The following is a 23738-nucleotide window of genomic DNA, read 5'->3' on the forward strand; positions in this document are numbered from 1 at the left end:
CTGCATGTTAATTCCAGCCAGTGAACCAAAACAGAAAAGGTAATGTAAATATATTTAGAATACTCTTTTTGTTAAGAATATGTTTTCCGGTTTTGCAGTTTCAGTTATGGTGATTTGATGACAATATAACATTTTCAAGTTGTTTTGTTTTGTTTTCTTTTTAGAAAAAAAGACAGTGTTGAAATTACTGATTGAGGATTAAAAACTGTTTGTATATCTACAGCAGAAACTGACAATTTTGGATGCTCTGAGTATCATTCCAGAGGTGCTATCGAATGTCAGCTGCCATTCTTTAGATAAGAGATCATGTACCGCTATATAGTACAGTGCAAATTAAATAACTTTTCTAATTTACAGTTATTAAAAAAAAAGTATTTTGCACCTTGAACTGTCACCAGAAAAAAAGGTGAAATGTCAAAACCTGCAAACTGATCAAACATGATTAGGATACTGTTACCTGTTTTCCTTAATTAATATCTATTTAACTAGGCAAGGTTCCCATGTATTGCTCAATGGTGAAAAACTTAATTACGTGCATGGGGCGTTGACAGAGACGGCGGGCCCTCCTCAGCTGTTGGCCCTGTAGTAGCTGTATGGTGGTGTAGTGCTTAGCACTTCTGTTCCACAGCACTGGGGTTATGAGTTCGATTCCTGACCATGGCCTTATCTGTGTGGAGTTTGTATGCTCTCCCCGTGTTTGCGTGGGTTTCCTCCGGGTGCTCCGGTTTCCTCCCACACTCCAAAAACATACTAGTAGGTTAATTGGCTGCTATCAAATTGACACAATGTGGTGTGTGTATGTATGTTTGGGAATTTAGACTGCAAGCTCCAATGGGGCAGGGACTGATGTGGGTTCTCTGTACAGCGCTGCGGAATCAGTGGCACTATAGAAATAGTTGATGATGATGATGATGTATCTCCTGCACCTATGGAGGTTACCGCCTTATATTTAAACCCACAAGAACAGCACACACGCTATGGTTTTATATGGCCACAGTAGCTTAATTTTAAGTTAACAAAAAACACATTGAAAATCACTTTTTCTTATTTAACAAACAAAATAATAAACCTACATAGCACAAGATATGAGCAAAACTGGGATTACATTTTACACAAATTGAATTTCATGTAAGAACAAGGTGCAGCGACACAATCCTCAGCTTTGTGGAATGGTTTCATACTGTATTAAATTCAAATTTAATGAACAAAACAATTTAGTAACTCCACCCCTTACATTTACACCTGCCCCGAATACTTCTCTCTCTCTTCCTGTCATTCTGTCCTTTCACCCGGGACAGTCTAGAGAGAGATGGGTAAATATCTGTTGTCTAAAATATTCTTTTAATAGAACGTGCTATAGAGCTCTCAAAGCATATACAGAATAGAATTGTTTGTAAAACGAAATGAATCTTTATTTTGGCAACGTATAAAGCAGAGTATATGTGTATTTAGCAAAATCCAATATGTACATGAAAAGACACAGGATCTGACGGACTGTAATAAGCCTTTTATTGTCAGAGCACCCTGAAAATTACAATGTGCTGCTTATTGTATATCTTGTATATCTGCATATTTAATAAATTATATTTTCACACAATGATAAGACATTTTAAACAATTAACAGTAAGGTCTGAACAGGTAAAAGAAATACAACAGTAAATCGGGCAATAAACATGAAATGGTTTTTCAATCTTCAAAGTGCAAATGACTCAGCCGTCTCCTGTTCCTATAGTACTATCTGGTTGGGTCCTGGTGCTCACACAGCCGGGACGTTTGCTGAAAACTTTTTGCGCTATTTGTCTCTCTCCATATCAGGAGCAATACAGTGACTCTAATGGTAAAGCCATAGAATAGCTGTGTCAGATCTCACCTGCTGGGGAGTCACCAGAACGCTGCTGTAAGTGAGATGCGTAAGGGAAGTAGAGGGGTGTTTATAAGTGTTTATGAATGATTGTTTAACAGTTGTGACATGTGCAAGGAGAATTTTCATTCTTTGGTGCTCTATGTTATCAAGGAGGAGTGGAGTGTATTAGTTGGACCCAACGTGCGCACAAGCAGCACTGAGATAGAAAAAGTTGCCGTATTGAGACACTTGTCCTACAGGTCAAACATGGTACTGAACAAGCGCAAGATGTTAGATTGGGGATACATATCTAACCATTGGGTTTTTGAACTGGTTCTTAATAAATGTGAAGTATTTCGCCCAATTATTTCTTTTTGCACTGTTTTTCAGTGGGACATGTTTATCAGTGGGACATGTTTTTCAGTGGGACATGTTTATCAGTGGGACATGTTTTTCAGTGGGACATGTTTTTCACTGGGACATGTTTATCAATCCGAAATGTTTTTCAGTGGGACATGTTTATCAATCGGAAATGTTTTTCAGTGGGACCTGTTTTAGAAATGTCATCAGAGTTTACTGGCCAGCATATAGCGGGAAGGTAACAATCTGTTCTGTAAGCCCTATGGACATATGCCAAATACAAACACAAAGCAGTAGCATGTGCCCTGTAACAAAAGCCAATGGATCTACAGAGCATAAGATAAAATATATTTTAGTAATTAAGGCCTACATGGGGCCTACATTGAACAGTAGGTTGGGGACAGTGGGTAAGAAGAAAAAACTTTTTAATATATGCTAGTATACTGGGACTATGCACATGCGTTGCTGCTTGGGTGCAATGGATTATAAGCAGGGCCAACTCAACAAAATGTGGGGGATCAGATCAGTACACTGAACATATAACAGTTGCAGTTCCAGTGTGGGCCTGGGGGGGGGGGGGAGCCGTGAGCCAGAGAGCTTGTGTATGAGATAGACCATCAGAGACTGGGCACAGCACACCTCTCAACATTCCAGTTTGGAAAGAACACCCCCCAATCAGCCTCCAATACCACGCTCATTTATCAGGAGGCGACACGTCCCTTTCTCAACAGGCCGCAGCATTTTTGACCACAGATATGTGATATGTGCTGAAGTCATTGAGACCACATCCTTTCTTGTTTACACAGACTTCATAGCTAGAGGTTCTTGCAGTGCCAGAAATTCTGTTTTCCGTGTCTTCCATTTTGACACATTGTTATTACTGTATTTGGTACAGCAAATTAAAAAGAAAAAGGAAAATGTCCCCCACTCTGACATCAGCACCAGTCCTCATTCCACAGGGCTGGTAATGTTTACAGTAAAACAGAATAAATAAATAAGTTAGAAACCGATAGCTTGTCCCCACCCCAAAATATTCAATCAGTCCTATTGCTAGACATCCTGGGCTGGTTTCCACCATAGCAGAGAGACAATGGGTGTGCTGTCTGCCATAGGGAGAGTCAGACCCAGGTTGGTAAATACTGGAAATACCAGAGACTATAGGACTCATGTTGAAATGTGCCAGGGCTTATTCCAACCCCACTCGAGTGTGAGGATCCTCGATCATCGTCACTCATGGGGTACCAGTAAAGTAAACAGGGGTAATAAGACCACTGGCTACTATATTAACAAAGTTTTTAAAAAAGCAACAATTTTTAAATAATTTTTATTTGAATAAAAAACGTTAGAGACCCCAAACCCTCAACACACTTTACTAGTACTATATTTACACCACTTTATAACTTTAAGAAAGCGTCTTTCTTGACCCGACATAGTAAAAATAAAAATACAAGTCAGTTCAAGAGAGAAGTGAAGAAAGGTTTGGAGAGTCAGGAGTGTTTTATTCAAATAATGTTTCATTCAAGCTTATTTTTTTGTTTTTTTTGTTTTTTACTCTTTTGGCATCTATGCAAGAACAGGATCTTGATATCACAAAATTGTGTTTTCAGATATTATACATGTGCTGGAGTGCAATACTAGTCATGTGCTTGCACTCCTTTTCTACACTAGTACCCTGGTACCCATCGGCCAGGGGTACCAGAATGGGTCCAGTGCTAGATAGCATTGGACTGGGCATCTCTAGGTGCGGGGGGCCTGACAATTTGTTTATATCTTTTCCTCATCAGTGTTTACCTGTGTAACTGAGAGCTAGGAAACATCTAATGAGTACTAGTCGGTTGAAGCTTTGTATTCTCTGCATATTGGACCGGTCAGGTGAGGAAGGCATTCTACTCTCACTTTAAAAGTCACACTCCCATTCTGAAGATAACAGATCTCATCCTTTTCTCCACTGTTGACCGGTTTTTGACATGATCCAAGCAGGTCATCATCATATCTATTATCTTCATCCCAAACCTCAACCTTCAAGAGGGAAACAGGGCTCAGTTCTACAACCCCAAGTACGAACCTTAATTGCCACGCAGGATTATCATTGTTCCATACAGTCGGGGTCTGCTCATTTATCAAACCATAACCAAATTTCACATAGGCATCGGTCTTGGATCCGTAATCGCCCCAAAGATCATTGGCCCTTTCTATAAATACTACTAATTTGGCCAATCCTCTTTTAGATGGGCAACAATTAGTGTTCCTGTCTTTACTTCCATGACACATACAAGTACAATCCGCACCACTACTGAACGCAGAGCCAGATGGACATGAACAATTCTTTCTTAGTGCCTTTTCCATGATGTAATCACTGACTGCCTTCCTGAGGTTCTCTTGCTGCGGTCCTTTGAATCTGACAAGATTGTGAATAGATTCCAAGGAGTAGAATATGGTTTCAGGGTCTGTCTTGAGGCTATCCATCCATGTGTCAAAAGCCGTCGCACTTTCTCCATTCTTTACATCAAAGGATAACTGATCAAATGTAATTTTCCCACCACTTACCTAAAATTCAAGATGAAGAGAAGAAGAAGATGCTATTATAATAATAATGTATTAATACCATTCGGTCAAAGTAATCGAGTAATAACTAATTCTAAGCATTTCACACTAATTCTGTAATTCACATAATATAAATTAGAACCTTTACTTTTTAGGATATCCAGTTGTTGATTAATTGGGCAGAAAGTATTAAATAACTTATCTACTGTCTCTCAGGACAACACCATGAAAGTAGAAAGGTGCCAATTGCATCAAGTTGTTGACTGTTGCTATTTGCTGCTTATTACTGGTAGTTTATGTAAAAAATACCAGCCCTATATATAGATAATGAGCAGCAATCAGCAACAAGCCCCAGCAGTGTTCAGCGATGTGCAAATGGAGTGGTGAGAGAAAAGTTATTGCTATAGAAACTCAACCAATCAGTGATGTCTAATAATATACTTAAAATAAAATAAATCATTCTTCAAAACAGTTTAGTACCAGACTCTTGCTGAGAGTGCTAGTCCTGGATTTGGCTGGTGTCATTAAGACTGAAGATCAGTTCTGAAATAGACTATGCATAGAATGAGACTTAATAAATTTATATATGTTTAATAAAGATGCTATTTAAAGATGAATCTTTGTATATTGTTTTAGATTTAAATATGTAATTATTATTATTATTATTATTTTAGTTTATCTTAAATTCCACAGCATGGAATAAGGGGGGGAGGGATCTGAAGGTTGCAGTCAATGCCAACTCCAAGATTCATAATTCCACTCCCAACAGGCACCAGAGGCGATGGGTAGGGCCTACAGTGTTAGGCTACACCAGTACTCTGCCCCCTGAACCAGTGTTAGGTTCTGCCCTGTTCCTAGAAAGATACAGCTCAGGCTCCTAGCACTAGGCATGGGGGTCACCAATCCAAATTTAAAGGGGTGGATAGCGACCCCAACACAAGACTTAAGACCATAAATTATAGTCCGTCTCCCAGCCAGTTCCAAGGGGAGCAAATAGGGTTCTATCACTATACTGAGGACCTTCGTGTTTATTCTGCCCTATTTAATTGCATGTTTTAGATTTTAGATATTTTAGATATTATTGATGACTGTTCTCCATTAAAATCTGTAACCAAGAGAATATAGATTTCATGTTATTAAGCAGTAAATGGTATCACAAGAAAAACATAAATGTAAAATTAGATGCAACCATCTGGGTCTTCCTCGGGTGTTAAACTCATTGGTGATCACTGGTTACCAACACTAATTGCAAAGCTGTCACTTGTTTATAGACTAACCCTACAAAAGTATAGATGTAATAGTTCACAATATTCCAACAGGTTCAAACTTCTATCAAACAGGTCTAGTTCGACAAAACTCAAACTTTTGTTTGATTCAATCAATCTAAAATATCTAAATTTGGTTTTGGTCCGAGCCCCATCAAATGTCTTTTATTATGACTAACCTGCTAAGATTAAGGTTGAATATGAATTTAGACTTAGAAGCTAAAAGACATGAAATAATAAATTGTTGCCTTTTCTGCCTATTCAATCTTAAATGGCTACATTTTAAAGTATGTTAAACTTTTTAAAATTCAAACAGCGCAAAATGACTGTAAATACAAAGTAGCCACGTATAATCAAACTACCTTTAAACGAGCCTGGTTGCCTTGCTTCAATTTATTTGTCTATTTGTAGTTCGACAATTTAAGACAAATTTTTTGAACCTGAGAACTGTTATTGACTAACTGATTTGAGAATCGATTTGTAACAACTTCAAGCAAATGATAAGCAGAAACCAACAGTAAGAGTAGATCTCCTGCTTATTAGTAAGATTATACCATCATCATCACCATTTATTTATATAGCGCCACTGATTCTGCAGCGCTGTACAGAGATCTTACTCACATCAGTCCCTGCCCCATTGGAGCTTACAGTTATACCATTGCCTCTAGAATATAGATTTGAGATGAAGAATATATTGGAATTGGTGAGGAAGTTAAGGATGGAACCACCATATATATATATATATATAGAGAGAGAGAGAGAGAGAGAGAGAGAGAGATAGATATATAACCCCATCAATGTTGATAGTGTACTCTATAATATAATTATATAATAATAATTATAATAATAATAATAATAATAATAATTATCAGGTAAGGTGTTTAAATCTCCCTCCTGTGGCTAAACATACATTTTTCATTCAAGCATTTGGTTTTTTCAGTCTTGGGTACCTGAAGACATAGATATACGTGTACTGGCCCCTTATACTGATCCGTCATAAAATTTGACTGAGATAATTTTCTATGCATTTTTGTTTCTGTTTGCATTTAAAATGTGTCCATATGGTTTCACAATGACTCTTGTGAGGTGTCATTGTTAGGGGGCTGCTGTATGTGAAAGCAGGAAGTGATGTACAGAGTGTGAGGTGTCATTGTTAGGGGGCTGCTGTATGTGAAAGCAGGAAGTGATTTACAGAGTGTGAGCAGAGAGCTGTCTCTTTTAAGGACTTAAATACATTTTTCTTCAATGAGATTTTTTAACTCTTCTTCTCATGACCACATAAATCTAACCATTAAACAATAAATGCATACATTCAACACTAAAACCAAACAGACAAGGGAAACTTTTGTTCAAATGTAGAATAAGTCTGTTTAAAAACATTAGCATAAAACTGAAACACTAAGAAGATTATAGTAGAGTGTACTAATCAGTTGCCTACAAACCCTATAATCGCTTTCTAACTGCACAACGGATAAGCGGCCTCCCCAAAATTGTAAATCTAGTTATGCTGTGAGCACAGGATTCTACCCATAACATGATTGTAGCAAATGCTGATTAACGCCTTCTTTCCTTTAAAGTGTTAAACGATTACCAGGCGGAGAAAATATTATTTTACACTAATAAAGTTTCTTTTATTTTTACAGTTTTGCAATCCTTTACCATTAAGTTTCATTCCATGTCTACTAATTATACATCAAAACTGCTGATTAATTAGTTGTTGCAGTTGTTTTGCACCACTGAAATGTAGTGTTTTATATCCCCATTTCTCTAATACAATAAGCAGACACCGAGCTATTATCGTTCCATGCCAAAACTAGCTAAAGATGTCCTTTAGGTCAGATCTGTTCTTCTCTATTCACATCCACCCTGTAACTCACCTGCCAGCTCCTCTCGTTGAATGTTTGGTGGAAACTTTCTCCTTGCATGACTTTCTGGCTCAGATCTTTGCACGTGCTGGTTTTGACGTTAGCTTCAGCTTTCCCAGTGACGGCAGCTGAGGCCTCCATGCTTAGACAGTCCTTCAGTTCATCCACAGACAGGCCATCCATGGACGCACGACAAGTCCTGATGGCAGTGACATCTATTGCTTTGCCTCCTACATCTGCTTGCCTGATATAATGGGTTCCATAGATGCTAATCAGGTGCTTATATTGTGCTTGAGTCTTTGCATCATAAATGGCTGGCAGGGATTTCAAGGCTTTATAAAACGGATTGCTCAGAGGAGGTCGATGCGAGAGGCGTAAACTGGTAATGAGAAAAAAAGCAGAGAAAGTGTCAAGAGCCATGTATTAGCTTTCCCCAAATGTGCAGCGTGGTGCCATAGGTTGGCATTATTGCCTCTCAGCATCCAACAGGGCGCTATATGTATGGAGTTTGTATGTTCTTCCCATGTTTTGTGAGGGTTTCCTCCCACAGTCTAAAACATACTGATAGGTTAATTGGCTGGTGATAAACATCAACCCTAGAGTGTTTGTGTGGTAGGGAGTCTAGACTGTATGCTCCAATGGGTCAGAGAATTATTAAATATGTTTATATAAATAATAATAATAATAATAATAATAATAAAAAATTGGTTATGTTATGTCTTCTTCATGTCTGAACTAGGTCTGTTTAATATGTTCTCTGTAATAATTTCTATGTATTCATTCTATCACATAAACTCTTTGGGCTAGATTTACTAAGCTGCGGGTTTCTCTCTATCTAGCTTTCATTTATTTAGTACATTCTACAAAATGACAGCTAGAATCTGATTGGTTGCTATCGGCAACATCCCCACTTTTTCAAACCCGCAGCTTAGTAAATCTAGCCCTTTCTCTTGAGGTTACACAATTGAAAAGAACCTGATTACTGAGTACATCCAGGAAGGCTAATGGATCAGGCTGGTGTCTTGTGTGGTTCTTACTTTTGTAAAGAGTAAATAACAGAAAATATCCTTATAAAACACTACCCCTATCTGCAGAAGTGTTTGCTCAGTTTCCATGATCCTAGCAGAGAATGATGAGAATTGTAGTCAGCTGATAAATTGCACAAAACTGAGTACCCGGTCTAGTTTTACCAATTTATGAGGTTTGCCTGTAGAATATTAGTAGGTATCAGTTGATTTCTCTATATTTTTCATTAAGCAGTCAAGTGTCCGTGGCCTAATTGGACAAATGTGGCCATACTGTCAGAATGTCGGAACTAATATAACACATTGTATACCGTCAGACAATTACAGCACATATGTGATATAGTATTTATCATCCAGCCATATTTTCCACCAATGCTTACAGAATTGTGAATGTTGCTAACCAGAGGTTAATGGGTAACCATGTGTGTGCACATATACTATCTTAATGGGCCTCCATCGTACTTCAGTTATTAGGGTCACCCACCTGGTGCCCTCTGTCACTTATTGTTGATGGCGGCAGTTTTCAGTGCAGGCAGACGCCATTAAGCTGCAAATGGAGTTGGTATGTTCTCCCTGTATTTGCGTGGGTTTCCTCCGGGTGCTTCGGTTTCCCCCCACACTCCAAAAACATTCTAGTAGGTTAATTGACTGCTATAAAATTGACCCTAGTCTCTCTCTCTAGTCTAGTCTCTCTGTCTGTTTGTGTATGTTAGGGAATTTAGACTGTAAGCCCCAATGGGGCAGGGACTGAAGTGAGTGAGTTCTCTGTACAATGCTGCGGAATTTGTGGCGCTATATAAATAACTGATGATGATGATGATGATAAATAATGCTCTTTATAGCAATGGATGGCAGGTAATTAACTCATTTCCGCTAAATTGAGCACCAGATACTGCCATCCAGCCCCCTATTTTAGGTAACAGTAGCAGGCAATTCCTTGCAGTGGGACCCCCCATTGGCAGTACAGTGCAGGCACTTTTATATGAAAAGGAGATGCCCTCTTTCATTGGTCACCATAATTGCAGAGCATATGGGAGCCTAAACACAAATAGAGAAACACAATTACAATATGATTTGTGTTTTTTATATGTAAATGAACATTCTGGTTTTCCTCCCAAAGTTTAGTCCTTCCCTAAGATACATTAATTCATAATATCCAGAAGTCACATGACCAGTATAGATCATCTAAACACTGATCTGCCTGGTAGTTGCATTTTTTTTGCACCAGGCTGAACTTTGCAGCTGCACAGACAGCAGGCCGGACCTGTGCATGGTACATGCAGTCAAAAAAGAGTCTTTAGGCCTCTGGACACTTCCATTATCTCAAATACCAAAAGAATTGTCTCCATTAGAATGGTATATTATTTTACATTTTATTGCTTTCTCTCTTTTATTTGTGAAGGAAACACAGGAATTACATGTGTTTCTAGCTTACTGGGAACTGGCTAATGAATTATTAAAAAAATATTTTTAAAATAAATTATAATCCTATTTTTTAGTAAACCCTTAAATTCCAGTGTAAATGAATATTTGCAAGAGGAATTGCTCTATCTTTTATGACATTGTCATGTTACATCCCCTCATATACAGTGCAAGGGACCCATTTGAAAGCTTTTTTTATGGCTAGTTTTAGATTTCGTTTCTCAAATGATTGCCATCTGGATCGTGGTTGCTCCATGCAGTGTGGATGGATGAGATTTGAACCAGCTGCATGGAAAATCATTGGCTGCCCTGAAATGGAATGTAGGCAACTAGCTTGTCTTAAGATTGGGATATTTGGCCATACAACACCTGGGGGTAAATGTATCAAACCTAAAAAAGAAAAGTGGAGATGTTGCCTATAGCAACCAATCAGAATCTAGCTATCATGCTCTAGAATGTGCTAGATACCTGGCAGCTAGAATCTGATTGGTTGCTATGGGCAATACCTCCACTTTCGCTTTTTAGAAGGTTTTATACATTTACCCCATGGACCTACACAGGTCTCCACATTGTTGTTAACAGATCTGGTTATACAGACCAAAGCCAGGATAACCCTATATGGTAAGGGTCTGCTGAAACCATACACACAGATAATTATACAGTCTAACTAGAACAGGCAATGACGAAAAGAAAAGCTAATGATATAGTCTTTACTCTTCTCGCTCTATACTTTTTCACTTGGCGCTCTCATCTCCTCTGGTCTTCAGTATCACCTTTATGCTGACGACATTCAACTCTAAATCTCTTCTCCTGATCTTTCTTCCACCCTCCTCTCTCGGGTATCTGACTGCCTCTCCGCCATCTCCTCCTGGACGTCCGCGCATTTTCTTAAAATCAATATCTCCAAAACGGAACTCATTGTCTTTCCTCCACCCAGACTCCCATCCCACCATGACTTCTCTATTGTCGTCAAGAACACCAGCATCTCCTCTGTCACCCAACTCCGCTGCCTGGGTGTCACCCTCGACTCCTCTTTCTCTTTTGCCCCCACATTTATTCCCTTGCCCAGTCCTGTCACTTCCAACTACGCAACATCGCCCGCATCTGTCCCTTCTGTTCCAAAACTATCATCCACGCACTCATCAACTCCCGCCTGGATTATTGCAATCTCCTCCTTACTGGCCTCCCCCACTCCCATCTCTCCCCCCTCCGCTCTATACTCAATGCGGCCGCAAGACTCATCTTCCTCTCACACCGCTCCTCCTCTGCCTCCCCTCTCTGCCTTGCCCTACACTGGCTTGCCTTCCCCAATAGAATCCTTTTCAAACTCCTCACCACCACTTACAAGGCTCTCTTCCACTCTACTGCCCCCTACATCTCTAACCTCCTCTCCATACACACTCCGGTCCGCTCCCTGCGCTCAGCCAATGATCGCCGCCTCTCCTCCTCTCATATCACCTCTTCCCACTCCAGAATCCAAGACTTTTCTTGTGCAGCCCCCCTTCCCTGGTATGACCTCCCTCGTTCCATTCGTCTCTCTCCTACTTTGTGCTCCTTCAAACGTGCACTGAAAACTCACCTCTTCCGCAAAGCCTACCAACCATCTACTTAACCACCTCACCTCCTCCACTCGCTCTCCCTTCTCTCTTCTGGCTCCCCTTGTGCCTGTTCTGTCTACCCTCCTTTAGGATGTAAGTTCCCATGAGCAGGGCCCTCTTCCCTCCTGTCTCCTCACCTGTTCTTCTGCTCCATGCTTATTGCATCAGCCTGCCTGGAGTTTCTGAAGTATTGGTATTTTTGTTTATTGCTCTGTACTGTTTTACCCTGTATAGTCTACTGTTTGTACTGTGTACGGCGCTGCGGAAACCTTGTGGCGCCTAACAAATAAATGATAATAATAATAATAATAATATACTGGGACTTTCGGACTTCTCCCTGGACTCATGAGGAGAAGTTTTCTCAAGACAATGTACCTGTAATAGTAGCAGCTCAGCTGGTGCTTGAGGAAGGTGTATCGATCACTGCCGGTCTTACTCTGAGCAAACTGTGCCAGCTGGGATTGGGACCCAGCCAGTACCAGCTTGGCGCCTGCCGCTGGGTGCTGGAGATCCAGTCCGGCCTCCCAGTTCTTCTCCACATTCGATGCAGATTCCGCCGCTAAGGAGGCGGAGGTCTGAGAGATCCCACTGCTGATCTTCCTCTCACAATGAGACTGGGGCTTCCAATCCACCACTCCGAGGGGGAGCTTCTGCAAGGCTTTCTTCATGTGTGGGTTGTTACAGACAGTGCACGTTTCCTCGGGTGTCATATACTTCTGCATATTTAACAAGTATGACTTTGTCTTCTTCATTGTCACAATATCCAGTCCCTCACCTAGAAGATGGTGACCTGGCACAAAGTGGAGCTTATTGCACTCTGCTTTCTTAGCTGTACGACAGGCGTAGGTGAGCGTGGGATGGGTTTGGGAGGATGTAGAAGGGACAGAAACGAGGAGAATGAGCAGGAGGAACATGTTCAGATAGATATCTAGATAAACTCCTGTATGAAAGAAAAAAGGAAACCACAGCTTTCACTAAAATGATAATACAACAAGTAAATCAGCTTTTTTTATCTTTCCTTCTACATTTTAGGACTATGCTCGTGGAGCACATTTTATCATCTAGGTAATAATCCTATATTTCAGTAACCCATTGTCTATCAAAATAATTGTGGGATGGTGCAGGAGATGTTCCTATAACTACATACCATAGGGGGGATTTCTTGTTGCTCATAAACCCCCCTGCACCCCTGCTCCACTCCAGATTATCCTCATGTATTAGCCCCATAATCCGGATGCAGCACAGTTTCCTCGGATGCAGACGGCACACAGTGTCGGTGATGAGCTGCAGGTCCTTGCTGTGTGACTGTGACCCTGGAGTTGGGACATTCATATTTTTACGTGTTGTCTCCAGTTATTCTAGTTTTCCTCTATGGTACAAAGACTAACTGGCAGATTAATTGGCTACTGATTAAGGGCAGTGTCACATGGGCATTTTAGAATGCAACAATATTCTGACAAAAAAACTGCAGTGTTCTAAAGCTGAATACTCTTCATTACGATCATCACCATCATCATCATTTATTTATATAGCGCCACTAATTCCACAGCGTTGTACAGAGAACTCACTCACATCAGTCCCTGCCCCATTGGAGCTTGCAGTCTAAATTTCCTAACACACACAGACAGACAGGTCAATTTGTTAGCAGCCAATTAACCTACCAATATTATGTGGCATTAGTGACATATGGAGATAAATGGGGAACGAACATGTCATGTTGCATGTAGTGTATTACCATTGTTGTCGTTAGGGGCATTAGAGGTATTACAGGTATAAATGTGATGCCTGCATAATTTTTTGACCTGTTTCTTAAAAACAAAATTCTCACCAAATGCTGACTAAGGGCTAGATTTACTAAGCTGCGGGTTTGAAAAAGTGGGGATGTTGCCTATAGCAACCAATCAGATTCTAGCTGTCATTTATTTAGTGCTTTCTACAAAATGACAGCTAGAATCTGATTGGTTGCTATAGGCAACATCCCCACTTTTTCAAACCCGCAGCTTAGTAAATCTAGCCCTAAATGTTCGTCTGAATCAACCCTTATTGTATAGCGCTGCACCATATGTTGGTTCTAAATAAATAAATGCCGATAGTTGATCACGTACCTGTCAAAGTTTCATCAACATTGCAAGACTAATAAGAGGTGCAAAATATACATTATCCACCATTGTTTCATAAAGTATAGCTAAGAGCAGAGTAGTATAAGATATCAATGTATGTTTACAATTATCTAAATCAGGTGCTAGACCACTTTAAAATGCACTTCACACTTCAATATAAAATTTGGATAATTAATATATGATATTATTTTAAAATACTCTCTCCGTGCACTTAATCTATTTATTCTTGTTTAAAAATGTATCTAAATTAATAAAATGAGTGACACATTAGCAAATATTTCACCTAAACTGAAACAGAATGACTAGAGGTAATGGAGGATTATTACTTGGAAGATATGACTATAAGCCACAGTAATTGACAGATGTCTAAGGGGTGACGGTAGGGTTAGGAGAATCATACCCATGAATAACACTTTGTGATCAGTACTGAAACTGCTACTTGTGTGTAGTCGGACACTGTAAAGTTCTCATCTCACCACCACTAGTGAGGGCTCCACTTTTCCCATATACTAGCGTGTGACAAATCCACATGACACACACACTAACACATATGTGGCAACAAGGCATGTAGAATTACGGAGTATAATTACAAATTACAATGTGCATAAAAACTTCCATCAAACTAACCCCCTGGTCAGTCATCCAACTTTTACGTTCGGCCACAACAAAATATTGGATCTCTTAAACAGTCTTTAAAATGTACTTTAAAAAATCATCTAGTCTAATGTTGTTCTTGAATAATAATCTATTTAATAGTGTCTGCTTGCTCTGGAGACTAAGAAGGTAGGAGTGCACTGAAAACTATTTTTCCTTCAGAGAAGGCTATGTCAGTCTGTCAGTCACCTTATTACTCAGCAAACTGCTGGGTAATATACAATGCAAGCTGAGCACATATCTAAACATGTATTGGAGGCATAGTGACTAAATGACCCTGATTGTGCACTATACACCTTTATTTGCATCTATCAGCAGAATACAGACCAGTATTACACAAGGGGGTAAATGTATCAAGCTGAGAGTTTTCCGGCAGGTTTGAAAAGTGGAGATTTTGCCCATAGCAACCAATCAGATTCTAGTTATCATTTTGTAGAATGTACTAAATAAATGATAGCTAGAATCTGATTGGTTTTTCAAAACCCACTGGAAAACTCTCAGTTTGATACATTTACCCCAAGTTTTGCAATAGGAACAAGGAAATTCACACTAGATGTTCTTATTCCTGTCTCCTCTATTCCTTCCATAGCATGCTTCAAGCGGAGGTATGCCCAAAGACATAGTAACTCTATACTGAAACGTTATATGTAAGAACTACTTTTTTACATGTTGTTTTCATATTTATTATTATACAGTTGTATTGACCTTTTATAGCTGTATTGACATATTGTATGATTGTTTTTGCTGCACAAATTAAATAATCTTTCGCCTAATTTTATTATTTTGCATTTGTTTATTTATTTGAACTATATTATGACACCTGCAGCCACATCTGTTCCTGTTTCTAGCTTAAATAAGTGGACAAGCATTATAATATTTGCATATATGCAGCCTGGGTTTACAAACAGCAAAGTGTTTTGTGTGACCCCACGTGTGGAATGAAGTTATAAGGGTATAGAGACAAACAGAGTTTCTTTCCTATAAAACACAGGTCCCACACACAATGTAGGTAGCTGGAATGAGGATCCTGTACATTATGGGCAGCAGAGATACAGTCAGGTATCTGGACGGTATTCAGAGTAGTTTCCTCTCATTCCATTCAGTTTTTAACACCATCTGAGCAAATTCTGGTTAAAAGCTATTCTGACCAGGTCCTAATGGTGACTGAACCAATGCTATAAGAATACCTATCTATCGCTATCACCTTATGTGAACACACATTGGACATTATATTATTTTCTTGTATTCCTGTATAGCATTGATTTCCACCACTCACTTAGTTTACATTGATTTTTGATTTCAGAAGACACAAACTTTTTATTTTTATTTTGTAGAGAAAACCCACTACCTCTTCTAATATATCTATAATGCCATTTATACAAGAAATTGTCTACTGAATACACACAAACATACAAAGACAGATACATAGACACAATCTATAGATTGAAGGCTTGTGAGATGAACCTGTAAACTCTTTGTATATTTGCAGTATTATTTCATTACTGAGTTGGTTCCCAATTTTAAAGCACTGTGGAGTAGGCAGGTGCTATATCAATAAATACTAGTAGTCATAATAACTATTAAATCCTCAACATCTAAGACAATTGACCACTTCTACCAACACATCTATCACTGAATAGTCAGAATATTAGACAGTAATTTCATATGGTTGTCTTACCTTGTGCACACTCTGGACATTGACTGAGAAATAGTATCTCAGCTTAGTAGAGTAAGACAGGATGTGGAGAGGAGTTAGCTGCACGTAATGTGGGGGGAAATCACACGTCTGTTTTTTATGTTTCATTTCTCAGAGACCACATGTTTATGTAGACAGTATTAATAAATAACAATGCAGCAATGTATGCTCTGGTATTATAATAGCTGGGAGCTGAACTGTTGTCAATAAACAGTCGGGTTACCCTGTAGCAGTGAAGTGGTTAAAATGCTTCTGTACTATTGGAAAGTTTTCGAGTTAAAAATCCCCCTTACACCTGTATAGGGAGGATCAATCCATCTGAATAGATTTCCTTTAGAAGAAAGGAGAGCTTCACTAAAAGCAGTATTGTCATCATCACCATCCTTATCATCATCATCATCATCATCATCATCATCATCATCACTATCATCATCACCATCCTTATCATCATCATCCTTATCATCATCACAACCATCCTTATCATCATCACCATCACCATCATCATCATCATCACTATCATCATCATCACCATCATCATCATCATTCTTATCATCATCACAACCATCCTTATCATCATCATCACCATCATCATCATCACCATCATCATTAGCATCACCATCATCACCAATCTTATCATCATCATCATCCTCACCATCATCATTATCATCATCATCATCATCATCACCATCATCACCATCATCATTATCATTATCATCATCATCATTCTTATCATCATCACAACCATCCTTATCATCATCATCACCATCCTTATCATCATCATCATCACCAGCATCATCATCAATATCATCGTCATCACCATCCTTATCATCATCATCATAATCACCATCATCATCACTATCATCGTCATCACCAATCTTATCATCATCATCATCCTCACCATCATCATTACCATCCTTATCATCATCATTATCATCCTTATTATCAGCATCAACATCCTTATCATCACTATCATCATCGTCATCACCATCCTTATCATCATCATCATCATCACCGCCCTTATCATCATCATCATCATTCTTATCATCATCACAACCATCCTTATCATCATCATCACCATCATCATCATCACAATCCTTATCATCATCATCACCATCATCATCATCACTATTATCGTCATCACCATCCTTATCATCATCATCATCACCATCATCATCATCACTATCATCGTCATCACCATCCTTATCATCATCACCATCATCATCACTATAATCGTCATCACCAATCTTATCATCATCATCATCCTCACCATCATCATTACCATCCTTATCATCATCATTATCACCCTTATTATCAGCATCAACATCCTTATCATTATCACTATCATCATCGTCACCGTCCTTATCATCATCATCATCATCATCATCATCACCGTCCTTATCATCATCATTCTTATCATCATCATTACCATCCTTATCATCATCATCATCATCCTGTTGACTTGGCCTCTAAACTCCACAGCTCTCAATCAGAACGAACATCTTTGGGATGTGCTAGAAAAACAAGTCCGAGCCATGGAAGCCCCACCTCGCAACTTACTTAAAGGATCTGCTGCTAACATCTTGGTGCCAGATACCAGAGGACACCTTCAGAGGACTTGTGAAATCCATGCCTCAACGGGTCAGAGCTGTTTTGGCAGCACAAGGGCGACCTACACAATATTCAGCAGGTGGTTTTAGTGTTGTGGATGATCGTTGTATATATACAAATGGTTTTGACATGTTAGGTGTCAAGGTTCTCTTGTATGCAGAGTGTAATGTCACACAGCAACAATGGTTATGGTGAGCTTAAGTAATACCTGCAGTATTGTTTACATAAGCAGGGTTGGATCTCACTGGCTGACTGGCCAAGCAAGACAGGCAACAAAGGTCTATAATTAATATACATAAACAAAGTCCTTTAAACTTGCCAGAGTCATGATTCCAGAAATGCATAATGGTCAGATGAGCCGTGGGTCAAGGAGAGTGTTTAGGAGTAACCGAGGTCAAAAACCAGGTATAGCAAGGTTCTGAAATACAGAAACCAGGAATAGCAATGATCCAGACCTGCACAACAAGAACTGCAAAGCAAACTGCAATGATCCAGCCAGATCTGATTGCAAGAAATTAGTATAAATAGACTAGTTATCAGGCTTACCAGCTACAGCTGAGTGAATCAGCTCTGCTCCTTCTAGGGCACATGATCCCCCATAGCGGCCACTGGTGGTGGAAATGCAGAACTGCACCAATAAGAACATAGTGCAGCAAAGAGTCAGACCCTTACAGAGGGTCACTGTCCCGTTATGTTTAAGATATGCTAACAACATATTTGCACACAATCAATATTTTCAGCCATCAAATGGACCATTGTCCATAGAAAAGTAGGTTTGATCTTGTCCAAAATGGGTGTGGTTTAGATTGATCTTGGAGTGGCATGGCCTAATTTAACCTCATTTTCTAATTGGAAATGTTGGCAGGTACATAACAAGCCTCCACCAAGTCTTGGGCTACACATCAGTTCATTTTCTATAACAATCAACCGGCAATTTTCTGGCATTTCTTATATTAATTAGGAAATAGTTAGTGCGGTTTACTTAGCACCACAATAAATCATGTTTTATACATTTTTAATGGGGGGTCTTTTCCAGTGAAAAAAGGAGGAAGTTGTCCTGTCTGATGACAGTCTAACGTCTTTAAAACATATATTTTTTGAGAATGAATGCAAAGAATCTAGTGTTTAAGGACTTATAAAGAAACATCTAAACACTCATTTAATGTTTCTTCATCAAAACACTTATGGTCAAGCAAAAACTTCCTACTTTTAACTTCCATACCTCCTATAATGAATACATGCTAAATCACGACATATAAGCTCTACCCCAAAATAGTTACTTTGGATGGAACTCAGCGCACTTTTATGTAAGCTCTGCTCATTTCACGGTCCACAAACTAGAACTGGGACTGGGGACAATTGGGAGGTATGCTGCGTTAGAAGTGCTAGTTAGGCCTTAAACACCAAAGCTTCTAAAAAGGAAAAGTGGAGTTTTTGATATGGCAACCAATCAGATGCTAGCTATAATTTATCCAGTGCATTCTAGAAAATTATATCTAGAATTTGATTGATTGCTATGGGTAACACCTCCACGTTTCCTGTTTAGAAGCTAAAATCCTACTATTGTGCACATACCTCCCAACTTTTCATTGTTTTGGTGGAATCTTCCAGATTCGTGGACTTTAGGTAGCCAGAGCTTTACTAAAAAGTGGTGGTGATTGGGTGGAAAGAGGTCATGTTTGGATGAATCGGAGATGAGGTTCAGGTAGATTGCGAGTGGGACTTATTTGGTCCTGATTGTGTCTTTATTAATGATGGGAGTATAGAGGTGTGCCTATAACAAGGTAACCTGATGGCACTGTCTGAGGCAGTGAAATTATAGGGACAGATAAATCAATAAAATAATTATTTAAAAACACCTCTTCTCCTGAAACAGAGTCTGTATTACTGGTAATTACATTGTTGGGATATCTGATAATGCTTAGAAATTACAGAATGTGTCTCTGAAAATGCACACATCTCATATATAAGTTTTTATGGTGAGTTGTAGAAGTAATAAAGGAAATACAATATTTCCTTTACCATCTTAGGACATCATTTATGAAGCACAGAACAGTTGAGTTAATTACCGCCAAGGCCTCATGGGTTAGTAGAGCATATAGTGCATTTGTGGAGGAGCAGAAGTTGGCATAGGCCAAAGGAAGGAATTGAGAGTGTTAGTACTACCCAGTTAGACTTCTGCAGTGATGCATTTGTAGGCAAGTAATGCTTTACACACAGGGCCAGTGTTGGGTCATTTGGCGCTCACCTGGCCTGGGCTGGAGCATGCCCCATTTAAGGGGCAGTGATACAGTGGTAGGAGGGTGGAATTGGATCTGATGTTTACAATTTGCTAAATACGATTTTTTCACCTCTCTGCAAATCTAGACACACTTCTGATTTTGTAGAGATGTCACCCAAGCACAGAGATTAAGCCATCATGGCCCACTTCTCATACCCGACCTAGGGGAGGATAGGTATGAAAAGAGGGACTTGATGACATCATCCGCATCTTTACGTGGGTGAGGCGATGTGTATGATGGTGCTAATTGTAACATAACACCCCTATACACTCAGTGATCACTAAGGTGGACTTTTCTTCAGAACCGCTTGTAGTTGAATACGCATGTGTGTATGCACGAATGACGTGCGTTTTTTAAAAAATGCACATTACGTTAGTTTTGCTTGTCTAATAAATCAGGCCCCAGGTCTTCAGAGGTGTGTGTTGTGTGTGTGTGTGTCAGAGTGTGTGTGTGTGTGTGTGTGTGTGTGTGTGTCAGTGTGTGTATGTCAGTGTGTGTGTGTGTGTGTTTGTGTGTGTGTGTGTGTGTGTGTGTATGTCAGTGTGTGTGTGTGTGTGTGTATATGTTAGTGTGTGTGTGTCAGTGTGTGTATGTGTGTGTCTGTCAGTGTGTGTGTGTGTGTGTGTGTATGTTAGTGTGTGTGTGTGTGTGTCAGTGTGTGTATGTGTGTGTATGTCAGTGTGTATGTGTGTGTCTGTCAGTGTGTGTGTGCGTGTGTATGTCATTGTGTATGTGTGTGTCTGTCAGTGTGTGTGTCTGTCAGTGTGTGTGTCTGTCAGTGTGTGTGTATGTCAGTGTGTGTGGGTGTGTATGCCAGTGTGTGTGTGTGTGTGTGTGTGTGTGTGTGTGTGTGTGTGTGTCAGGGACAGGACAGCAGGGACAATGAGAGATTGTAGAAATCTGCAGGAAGCATAAGCAGAGTCTATTTGGCCCACCTGTTGCAGTGAAGTCACATTTTGCCTACAGTGCTTCTAGTTATAATAAATACATGATGAATTACTGTATGCACTTTATTACATCCCATGTGATATGTAATACAAAACAGAATCTTGATTTACAACTTGATATGTCCTGTTACCCGGCACAACCACCAGTCTCTCCTGTCTTCAGTGTCCTAGAAGGACTTTTGTACTTCAGTTCTCTAGTTTACAAGTACTACTAACCATGTAAATAAATTAGCATAATATTATATACATTTAGTCCAGGTAGACAAATGGGGCCTGATTCATTAGCATTCTTATCTGCCGATTTTGTGCAGATAATACGAAAATTCAATCTGTGCATGCCCAGAACAGGGAGATAAGAGCGAAAATCAGTCACTTAATATCTTTAAATAAGTTAAGATCAAAATGATCCTTAACTTCCCTTAAGGAACTCTCCGACCTCTTTAGATAAAGGGGTTGGAAAAGGGCGGGGAATGGGCGGAGATTGGGCGGAGATCGTAGTGACTTAAGAAGAATAGGCGTTTACCTCCAGATCAGTCAAATAGATAATAAGCAGTACTTAGCGTTTTTCCTAAATTCATGCTTAACACTTAAGGAAGCTCGGGGTCATGTTTAAGTCCAAAAAACTATAGCATCAGCGCTGAATAACAACACTAAACTGTTGAAAAAGCATTGTTTGTTTAAAATACCCATACTCACAACTGAATATACACAACATACATCTCCATACACTTCACTCATATTTTTTTATTTTTTTTATATATTAATATCAAACATTAAACAATGTACTGTTATTTTTTTTAAAAAAAACATGGTGAATGCACAGTTTTAATAAATTGCAATGTGAAGTGGTTGATGTGTAACATAATAGTTTCTAATAGTTAGCCTATACCTTGTTTGATATATTATTTTTTACGGCTAATACTACGCTAGTATAAATAAAAGGCATTACAGTTCCATTTGTTTAAATTATGTAAATAAAATGTGAGTACATAAACCATGCATACTCTTCCATAAGCGACACATAGGAGGAAACCCACACAAACATGGGGAGGATATTTAAACTCCACAGAGAATTCAGTGAAGAGAAACTTTGTGGGGGGGACAGACAAGGGGTTGATGGAGGCAAGGTGGGAGGGGATCAGTAGGGACATAGATAGAGTTGAATTTGTCAGTGCTTGCAGAGAAGCGGGACTGGTAAGGTTAGACAGCCATCTCAGATTGGTACATAATGTATAAGGTTTATATATATGTGAGAATGTCAAACGGTGGAGAGAGGAGGTTCTGCTTCGTAAAAAGCTGTCCAAGGGGTCCACACTGCATGAAAGTGTATTAGGGTATCATTGAGAGTGTCAGTTATACTTTCTAGGCAGTAAGATGACCAGATAGAATTTATTGTAGCAGTAAGAGAGGGAGGGATTGAGCTCTTCCAGTGCGATGCAATCAGACAGTTGGCCGCATTCAATATGTGTCTAATTAATTTTTGGGTTGGGCAAGGTACATAAGGCATTGGTCTAGGAATAATAGAGAAGAGAGGAGAAACAGGCATTTAGATAAGTGTAATGGAGAATATTAGTTCATGAACCTGTTGTCAATATGAAGTTATCTTGGGACAGGACCACCAAACGTGCAGAAGAGAGCCTCTACAACCACACCCCCTCCAACATCTGTCCGTGGAAGCTGGATATATAGAGTGAAGACGAGATGAAACCAAGTACCATCTACTATAAATTTTGAAAGAATTTTCTTTGATTCGTACAGATATAGAGGTTTTAGCTAGGTTAGTTCTAATCTTAGTCCATTCTTTGGGGTCTATAATTTTCCCTGTGTCTTTATCCCGCGCAAGTTCATGTGGTTCCTTAGGAGGGAGGCCAAAATTATTGATCTGCTGGTATAATGTGGATATGAGACCTCTTGTTGAGATTGAATGTCTGCAGAGTGATTCTAGGGGAGAGCATTGTTCTGCGGGGGCTGGTTTCGGCAAGGAGTTGTAGAAGTGTCTAATTTGTAAATATTGATAAAATATTGGGAGATTATATCTTTTTCTAAGTTCCAAAAATGAAGGAAAAATGTTCATGGGAGTTATGTCCCATGGGAAGAGAAGGTGATGACTGGTCCAGTGGTGGAAAGCTTTATGATGTAATCCTGGGAGAAAGTCAACGGAATTCCACACTGGGACTAGAAGTGGGTAACGGGAACGAAGGTTGTACATTCGAGTCACTCGATCCCAGATGGATAATGAAAATTTAGCTTTAGGGACATGACAGAGGTGACTCGGTCTGTATTGAGATGTGGCCCAAAGTAAGGAGGAGGGCAAAAACATAATCAGTAGATCAGCTTCTATTTGTGTCCAGACACGCTGCGAGGGGGGAGAGTTCCAAAGGTCACACTGTGCTAGATGGGAGGCCTGATAGTATTTAGCTAAATTGGGCAAACCAAGACCTCCCATAGTTTGGTGCGTAATTAAAAGCCGTAGCCGGATTCTCGGTTTGCGGCCGGCCCAAATGAACTT

At 39.5% G+C, this 23738-nt stretch overlaps 1 protein-coding gene across 1 annotated transcript; it reads right to left on the reverse strand.

Annotated features, from left to right (window-relative positions):
• Positions 1 to 1415: 1415 nt before the first annotated feature.
• On the reverse strand, positions 1416 to 16426 carry PRF1 (perforin 1). The gene is made up of 4 exons (XM_075178847.1): positions 16375 to 16426; positions 12298 to 12862; positions 7890 to 8256; positions 1416 to 4750 (listed from the first exon to the last, which is right to left on the reverse strand). The coding sequence occupies exons 2-4, from the start codon at positions 12834 to 12836 to the stop codon at positions 4031 to 4033; spliced, it is 1626 nt and encodes a 541-aa protein (XP_075034948.1). The 5' UTR covers positions 12837 to 12862; positions 16375 to 16426; the 3' UTR covers positions 1416 to 4030.
• Positions 16427 to 23738: the final 7312 nt, after the last annotated feature.

The sequence above is a fragment of the Mixophyes fleayi genome, chromosome 7, assembly GCF_038048845.1.
Source record: "Mixophyes fleayi isolate aMixFle1 chromosome 7, aMixFle1.hap1, whole genome shotgun sequence".
In the NCBI taxonomy this organism is placed as follows: Eukaryota; Metazoa; Chordata; class Amphibia; order Anura; family Limnodynastidae; genus Mixophyes; species Mixophyes fleayi.

Bases quoted from the DNA above. Each gene is read 5' to 3' on its own strand.
- PRF1 (XM_075178847.1), bottom strand. From the start codon at position 12,836: ATGTTCCTCCTGCTCATTCTCCTCGTTTCTGTCCCTTCTACATCCTCC. The intron at 8,257-12,297 runs GTACATTGTCTT...TCTCATTACCAG, and splicing joins CTGAGCTGCTACTATTACAG to TTTACGCCTCTCGCATCGAC. The intron at 4,751-7,889 runs GTGAGTTACAGG...CTTGAATTTTAG, and splicing joins TCAACGAGAGGAGCTGGCAG to GTAAGTGGTGGGAAAATTAC.